The following is an 8,808-nucleotide window of genomic DNA, read 5'->3' as shown; positions in this document are numbered from 1 at the left end:
TTTTTTTTTTGGTTTTTTTTTTTTTTTGCTTATTTTTTACTACAGCTTGATAACTGATTTAGATTACTAATAAAAAATGTCATAACAGACTCAGTTGTTAATATTTTGACTACTGTAAACCTCATGTTTGCATAAGAGTGAAGTGGTTAAGACATTTTAACTTTTGCACTTAAGGTGTCCACAAAGGTTATGTTTATGCTTTGGGTTTTTTGTTTGTTTCTGTGTTTTTTTGGAGAGATTTTTGCTATAGGGTGCATGTGCTCACTAGAGACAGAGTGACAGAAAGTGAGAGATCACCTCTCAAGGAGGATGGACATGGCACAGTCCCTTCCTCTCTGTTCTCCTCTCAGGATTTTGGTCATGCACGCACACATACCCGCATGAGTTTTAAGCCACTGGATCTAGGAATTGTACTGCGGTTTACTATGCAGGAGTCCTGCGATACAACCATTATGCCTTCTGCTCATCCCTATTTGTGCTCTTAATATGTATAAAAAGATAACTCATTTTTCCAGATGACTTATCTTACTATAGAGGTCTAACACTGTTTTATAGTTTATTGTCTTTGCTTGGTACAGAGAAAGAATAACACTCCCTCCAAAAAAGTGTATGAAATTATATGCATGAGAAATATAAGTGTGATGTACATGAATATGTAATATAAAATGTAGTTTTACTTCTTTTTTTAGAAAATGCACTTATGAGGAACCAGCAGTTAGTGTGATGGCTATGTCGCTGGACTCCCACGTAGTCAACCACAGTTCGCGTCCCGGACCCAGTGGCTTAAAACTCAGGCCGGGCGCGTGTGCATGCATGCCCAAGATCCTGAGAGGAGAATGGAGGAGAAGGGATTGCGGCGTGACCATCTCCCCTGGGGGGTGATTTCTCGCTTTCTGTCTCTCTATCTCTTTCTGTCTGTCTGGCGAGCGCACGCGCCCTATAGCGAAAACCTCTCCAAAGGAAAAAAGAAAATGCACTTATGAAATACTCGTATTTTTCTCATATCACCTTGTTAAAGTGAAAATATTTTTCTTTGTGTACCTTTAGTTGGTACGTGATAATGCAGATCTTCGCTGCGAACTTCCTAAACTGGAAAAGCGACTTAGAGCTACAGCTGAAAGAGTGAAAGCTTTGGAATCGGCACTGAAAGAAGCCAAAGAAAATGCATCTCGTGACCGAAAACGCTATCAGCAAGAAGTAGATCGCATAAAGGAAGCTGTCAGGTCAAAGAATATGGCCAGAAGAGGGCATTCCGCACAGATCGGTTAGAACACATTTCAACTTTAAACCTTGTTTGATCTGAATGCTTTCGTTTAGGTGAAAACATAATCTGAATTGAATAATGTGTCCTCATAGTAGCATTTATCTATTTTCTAAACAAAGAGTGACACTGTTGGTAAGGAAGAAAGAAATTGAGAAATAATCACATTCATAGAATAAGAAGATAAATAAGAACCGGAGAAGCAAATAACAATGTTCAGTGATAGGAGAAATTCTATAAAAGTGTTGTTTTTTTAAAGAGATATTTTTGCTATAAAGCACATGTGCTCGCCAGAGAGACAGAAAGCAAGAAATCACCCCCAGGGGAGGGATGTCCACATCACAGTCCCTTCTCTGTTTCTCCTCGGGATTTTGGGCATGCATGCACATGCGCCTGGCATGAGTTTCAAGCCACTCGATCCGGACTCAAACTGTGTTAGGCTTGTGGGAGTCCAGTGACATAACCATTCTGCCTTCTGCTGGTCCCATTAAGCACTATTACTAAAGCTATGAGAGAACTGCAAGAAAATAAAGTCATGAGTAATTTCTTTATCTTTCAGAATAATCTAATTTATTCATGATAATTGTTCAGGAATGAGATGTTTAAGAGGTTAAGGATTGTATAGCTTCCAGAGAAAGATGTAACCAGAAAGAAAAATATACAAAAAATGCAAAGTAAAACAAAACATTTGGAAATTTGTTATAAATAAGGAAACCTAAACAGGTCATTGCAATCACGTGTTAAGCCTTCTTCTAAAGTCAGTGTTTGTTTTTCATATTAGCTAAACCTATTCGTCCGGGGCAGCATCCAGCAGCTTCTCCAACTCATCCAAGTGCAATTCGTGGAGGAGGCGCATTTGTTCAGAACAGCCAGACAGTGGCAGTGCGAGGTGGAGGGGGCAAACAAGTGTAAACGTTGACACATACTCACAGGTTTGTGGTTTATGTGTGACTTTTGTATCCTAATTGTACGTGCAAATGTTGAGCCCTTGCTTAAACAGGTTTTAGTTTTTCATATTAGTGTCATGATTTTTTCCCCCAGTAGATGGTACATGTGTTTGCCAGAGAAAGAGACAGAAAGAAAATGAGAAAAACCCCCACCCATGGGTGATGGTCACACTACAATCCCTTCTCCATTTTCTTATCAGGATTTTGGTCACACACTTGCACCCAGTTTGCTTCTTAAGCACTGGGTCTAGGACGTGTAAGCATGCTGTCAGCCATGTGGGATCCAGCCACCTCAAAAATACTAAAATGTGTTTAATTTTATTTTTTTAATGTGTGATTATAAAAGTAACTTCAGTTCAGATTGTACTACATATTCACTTTTTTTTTTTTTTTTAAGGCATGATCTCACCGTGATGCTAGCGTTCTGTCTCAGCTGGGACTATAGGCATGCACCAACATGCCCAGTTTTTGTGCTCTTTTTTTTTTTGGCACCTAATATAATGGATCATTTGTAATAACTCTTGGTACCTTTTAAAGTGATTATTTATTTCACTTTATTTATTATTATTATTTTGTTTACTGTAGTGCACATATATTCACCAGAGAGAGGCAGACACAGACAGAGAGAGAAGGAAAGTAAGAAATGACCAAGCCACAAGGTCCAGGACTTGAACCGTGGTTGGCCATGTGGTAGTCCAGCACCTTAACTACCATGCCATCTACCAGTCCCAGCTCTTGATATTTTATCTAATGTATGTACCCATGCAGTTTTTTGGTTTTTAAAGAATTCATAAATTTTTAATTCGCTGTCACCAGAGACGTGCACAGAGGTAGAGGGAAAGTGAGAAAGCAAGCCACCAAGTCCTGGACTTGAACTGTGGTCAGCCAAGTGGGAGTCCAGTGCCTCAATCACCATGCCACTTGCTGGCCTCTACACAATGGTTTAGAACTGTCTTCTTCTTTTACTGGATATTTAATTAAATTTTGTTAATTTTTTCATATTTGAAATATTCTAAAATTTAAAATTTCATATATGAAACTTAAAGTATATGCAACAACTTCTTTTTTTTTTTTTGCTATAGAGCACTTGCACACTCACCAGAAAGACAGAGAGAGAGAGGAAGCGAGAAATCACCCCCCAGGGGGATGACCATGCTGCAATCCCTTCTCCTCTGTTCTCTCAGGATCTTGGGTACACACGCACACATGCCTGGTGTGAGTTTAAGCCACCAGGTCTGGGACTCTAACCACAGTTGACTACACGGGAGTCCAGCAACATAGCCATTACACTAACTGCTGGTCCTCCCATATTGTCATCTTTTTAATTTGGGGGAAAGTAGTCAGAGCTATTGGCTGAATTATTTGCAAACTTTTGGATACTTTTTCTTATTTTCTTCTCTTTTTCTTGAGAGGTTTTTGCTATAGGGTGCGTGTGCTCACCGGAAATAACAGAGAGAGACAGAAAGTGAGAAATCACCCTCCCAGGGGGATTGACCACGCCGCAATCCCTTCTCCTCCATTCTCCTCTCAGGATCTTGGGCATGCACGTACACGGGCCCAACGTGAGTTTAAGCCACTGAGTCCGGGACTCGAACCGTGGTCAACTACATGGGAGTCCAGCGACGTAGCCATTATGCTAACTGCTGGTCCCTCTTGTTTTATTCTTCATGCTTATTTCAAACATAGACTTTGTGAAACTAAAAAATACTTTCTCCATGTTTTCTCTCACTTTCAGATGTTGAAAAGTAATTGAAGTATGAAGAGGACATAGTATCAAACACAGTCATTCAGAGACTACATCTTCTAGTTGTAGAAATACAACTTTTCTCAGTGTATAAGTTATACCTGGCCTGTACAGCTGTTTCCTACCCACTCTTCTTGTAAACTCTGCTGCTTCCCAACACCACTAGAGTGCAATTTTGGCGTCTTAGGAAAGAAAAATGGCAGTTTACAACTGTGGCCCTATTTATTACACAGTTTGTCTTTTGTGTCTTAAATTTAGTCTTCACTGTGCCAAGCTAACTAGACCTTGTAGGATTGTGCTTTTTGTATTTGTTTTTGTTCATGTTTATTTTTAATCTCAGTTTAAATTACTTAGCTGCTACTGCTTCTTGTTTTTCTTTTCCTATTAAAATGTCTTCCTTTTTTTTTTTTTTTTTTTAGGGAAAATGGAACATTTAGATTAAAGTTCTTAAATTTTACCGCTTAACACACTACATGCCCACACAATATATCAAGTCAGTACTGTATTTTAAAATCCCTTGAAATGATCATCGGGGTTAACATTATTTATATCATTTCTGAAGTTCGCTTCTGGAAAACTACTGTTTGAGCACTGAGACCTTACAGCTGTCTAATTCGGCATTTGAGACCGAGCAAGGCTACTTGTTATCTCATGAAATGCCTCTTGTAGGGTTGTTTTAAATAGAAATATTTTACAATATCAAAAGCAAATCACAGTTTAGGAGAGTTTGGGAAAGGGTTTGTATTTCTCTTCCTGATTCTAAACTCAGCATAGCGTGGTGGAGTGAAAATACCGTGCATTCTGGTGAGCCTGGCTAATGAAAGTATTGGGCAGATGTTAACTCGTCATCTTTATTTTAATGAAATGAGTTAGGATATTATAGGAGTAAACATAATTTTATGTTGTTAGTACTGCTTTTCTAAATTTATAGCCTATAGAAAATGAGGGGGAAAATGTGAGGAAACAGACAGATACATGGTAAATTAGGAAATTTCAAGATAAATTTTGGTCAGAAATCCCTGAGGTATTTTTAACCTGCACTAAATCATACATTATAATTTATTTCTTGTTTAGTCTGGAAATAGTAAGTGTTTGCAAAGTCACTAATACTCCTCAAATAAATTATTTGGTTGGCCGTAGCCCATAATTTTTTATTTAATAGTGTGTACCTAGTTTTTGTTTTGTTTTGTTTTAAAACCAACCTCTTCCTCAGATGATTAAGCCAAGTCAGCAGTTTATTTTGGGAAGCTATAAAAGTAACAGGAAAGAGATTTCAATATTTGCTTCATGAGTGGTGTGGGAGGGGGTGTGATTGTTAGCAGAACTTTGCAGAAAATGGAGATTTAAGGTTATTCAGTCAGTGGAGAAACTTGTAAAGTTCTGTGTTAGGTTCTGGATGCAGAACTAACTTTTTGAAAAGGTTTTATACACAGATATTTGTATTATTAAATTTGGAGCCATAGTCAGAAGACTCAGATCATAATTGGCTTATTTTTCTATTTCCTTAACTATTGTAATTTCCACTTTTGTAATAATTTTGATTTAATAGATAAATTTATTTATTTATTTTTTTAACAGAAATTCTCGCTGTTAGTCTGCAATCTTTAAAATGATTGTGTTGCTTTTAGGATTGATCAAAAGAAACACTCCAAAAATTGAGATGAAGCCCTTAATGCAGCAAGATAGAAGTAATACAGTCAACCAAAAAACTGCTACAGCCTCTTTTTGACGATAGTTTTCTAAGTGGAGAAATACTTGACTGCATTCAGATAGATATTTGTATTTTATTTCCAGATGAAAATGTGCTTCTTTGGAAATAATTCATTAATGAAGCAAAAATTTGTTTTCTCTTTTGTCTGAATATAGTAGTTTCATTCTGTAAGAAGTATCATGGGCTTTGGTGCTGTATAACAGAATGAATTGTAACTGGCTTGTTCAGAATACACAATGTTAGGGTTTTTTAATATCTTTGCTATTTATAATTTCAAACTTTCATAAAGTGTACCAAGGATTTCATTAATTTGTTTTCAATGACTGCTCTTTTTGCTATGGTAATTTCTGATCATCTAGAATATTGACACTTTTTCCAACTTTGCGGTGTCTTTTTTTTTTTTGACTGAATACATTAATGTTCCTCTGACTGGAATTGATAAGAGATTCAGAAGAGAAACTCAATGAAATGAAAAAGTAATATTTATTCATGGTGATCAATTAAATTATTTGCCTAATTTAAGAAAATTAACTGTTGCACATAACTCGATTTGTGCGTAACTCAATTTGACATGAGATGACAGAGAGTCTGAGTCTACCTGTGGAATATGTTGGTTTATTTTCAGTGCTTATAGTCAAAGATAATTGGTTTGGGAAGACGCCATATAATTTTAAGTTAACCTGCATGCTGTAAATGTGTTTTATGTTTAATAAAGAGAAAAAATTTTTGGAAATATTACAGCTTTCTTAAAACTTACTTGATGAAGTATTGGATTGATTTTATGTGATTGCGTTGCCTTCTATTCTGACAGAATAAGTAACTAATGGGCCAGCCGGTGGCATAGAGGTTAAGGTGCTGGATCCCACATGGCCAACAATACAGTTCAAGTTCTGGGCCCGGTGGCTTGAAAAGCATGCCAAGCACGTGTGCATTCGTACCCAAATTCCTGAAAGGAGAAATGGAGACGATTTTGGTGTGGCCATCACCCCTGGGGGTGATTTCTTTCCTATGTCTCTCTCTCTCTCCAAGTGCCTAATGTGCCTTTTGCACAGTGGGTATTAAATGTGTAGGCTGAAGAATTAAGAGTTAGAAATGAGTGAGCAGTCTGAACAATGCTCTTGTATGTCACAATTTCTTTCAAACACTTCTTTAGTCAGCCCAGCTTCGGTGGTGCTGTCTAGCTAGCCAGGCAAGATGCCGTATGGCAACCATGGGTTCAGATCCTTAGACGGACCTGAAAACTCAGCAGACATGGGCAGCCAGGATCCTGCAGAGCCGAAAGGCTGGGGAACACCGTCAAGGATGTGCTTACCTCTCTTGTCTCACATGGACACGTTATATACTATTTTAAAAAAGAAAAATATAGGGAACCAGCAGTTAGTGTACTGGCTATGTCGCTGGACTCCCCCGTAGTCGACTGTGGGTCGCGTCCCGGACCCGGAGGCTTCAAACTCAGGCCGGGCGCATGCGCGTGCGTGCCCAAGATCCCGAGAGGAGAATGGAGGAGAAGGGATTGCGGCGTGACCATCCCCCCTGGGGGGTGATTTCTTGCTTTTTGTCTTTCTGTTTGGCGAGCGCACACGCCCTATAGCGAAAACCTCTCAAAAAAAAAAAAAGAAAAGAAAAATAGAGGCTGGCCGATAGCATAGCACTTACGTCTCTGGTCCTGGACCTGGTAGCTTAAGACTCAAACTAGGCACATGTGCATTCATGCCCAAGATCCCAGGAGGCGAATGGAGGAGAGGGGACTGTGGCAGGACCATCTCCTCTAGGGGCTGATTTCTCACTTTCTGTCAGTCTCTACCTCTCCAGCAAGCACACAGGCCTTATGACAAAAATCTTGTGCCGCCCCCCCCCACCCCGCACCCCCGAAAAAAAAACCTAAATGTTTATTCAGGTCTGGCAGGAGAATAACAATGGCAACAACAAAAAAAAACCACTGCTTCTAGGGACCAGCAGGTGGCATAATGGTTATGTCGCTGGACTCCCTCCTGTTGAGTCAACCAAGTTTGGACTTGGCTTCAAACTCATGCCGGCCACATGTGCATGCGTGTCCAGATTCCTGAGAGGAAAATGGAGGAGAAGAGACTGCAGCATGACCATCACTCCTGAGGGTGATTTCTGATTTTCTACCTTCCTCTCAAGTGAGCGCATGTGCCCTATAGCAAAAACCTTTTTTTTTTTTTTTAAATTACACTGTTCCTAAATTCAAATGGTAGTTTGTTGTTTTGGGTTTTTTTAGGTTATTTAAATATCTTTTGAAATTATTGTGGAAAATTTTGATCATATGAGACTGAGTGAAAAATGAAGCACATTCATGTGTGGCCAAGATCCTGAGAGGAGAATGGAGGAGAAAGGATTGTGGCATGGCCACACACCCTCCCCGCCACTCCCCTACATGGTGATTTTTTTTTTTTTTTTGCTTTCTGTCTCTCTCTGGCAAGTGCACACACCCTATAGCAAAAATCACTCTTAAGGAAAAAAGAAGAACAAAGCCCCAAGTCCCAATCATTAGGATTCAACAGTTACCAACTCATGGCTAATCTTGTTTCATCTAAAACCTCATTGTGAGTGGCCCCTCACATATCTTGAAACAATCCCAGACATTATATGCTCTTTTCTATAAATATTTCAATATATACTTTTGGAGGATAAAGACTCGACACACCACAAATGCCATTATCATGCAAAAAAAAACCCAAATAATTCCCTAATGTATTCACATTTTTAGTATTTGTAAACAGTTTGAATCAAGCTCCAGTTAAAGATGGACCAGCCAGGTGGTATGGAGGTTAAGGCAGTAGATCCCACATGGCTGAATGAATGCATGATTCAAGCAAGTCCTGGACCCAGCAATTTGGAAAACACACCAAATGCATGTGTATGCATGTCTAAAATCCCAAGAGGAGAATGGAGGAAAAGGGATTGTGTGTCCATCCCTCCTGGGGGCAATTTCTCACTTTTTTTCTTCCCCTCTCTCTCCACCTCTCTGGTGAACACATACATGCACCTCAGCAAAACCTTAAAATAAAAAACTGGACAAAGATCTAGTTAAAGACAATGCATTGCAAGGTCTCACCCATCTATCATTTTACCCTTGTAATTTGTGAATCAAAGTTTGTCCTGTAGAGTTTCCCAGATTCTG

The 8,808-nt window shown here is 39.0% G+C and overlaps 1 protein-coding gene across 1 annotated transcript in view; it reads left to right on the top strand.

Moving 5' to 3' along the window:
- Window positions 1-6,401, top strand: part of KIF5B (kinesin family member 5B) — a 57,652-nt gene extending 51,251 nt beyond the window's left edge. Inside the window, exons 24-26 of the mRNA XM_006158280.3 lie at window positions 1,048-1,264; window positions 2,043-2,193; window positions 3,944-6,401. Of these exons, the coding sequence (XP_006158342.1) occupies window positions 1,048-1,264; window positions 2,043-2,173 (348 nt within the window). The 3' untranslated portion in view covers window positions 2,174-2,193; window positions 3,944-6,401. The remainder of the gene's footprint in view (window positions 1-1,047; window positions 1,265-2,042; window positions 2,194-3,943) is intronic.
- Window positions 6,402-8,808: the final 2,407 nt, after the last annotated feature.

Source organism: Tupaia chinensis, unplaced genomic scaffold, assembly GCF_000334495.1.
Source record: "Tupaia chinensis unplaced genomic scaffold, TupChi_1.0 Scaffold000578_2, whole genome shotgun sequence".
NCBI classification, from domain to species: Eukaryota; Metazoa; Chordata; class Mammalia; order Scandentia; family Tupaiidae; genus Tupaia; species Tupaia belangeri.
This window is presented reverse-complemented; position numbering and strand designations above follow the sequence as displayed.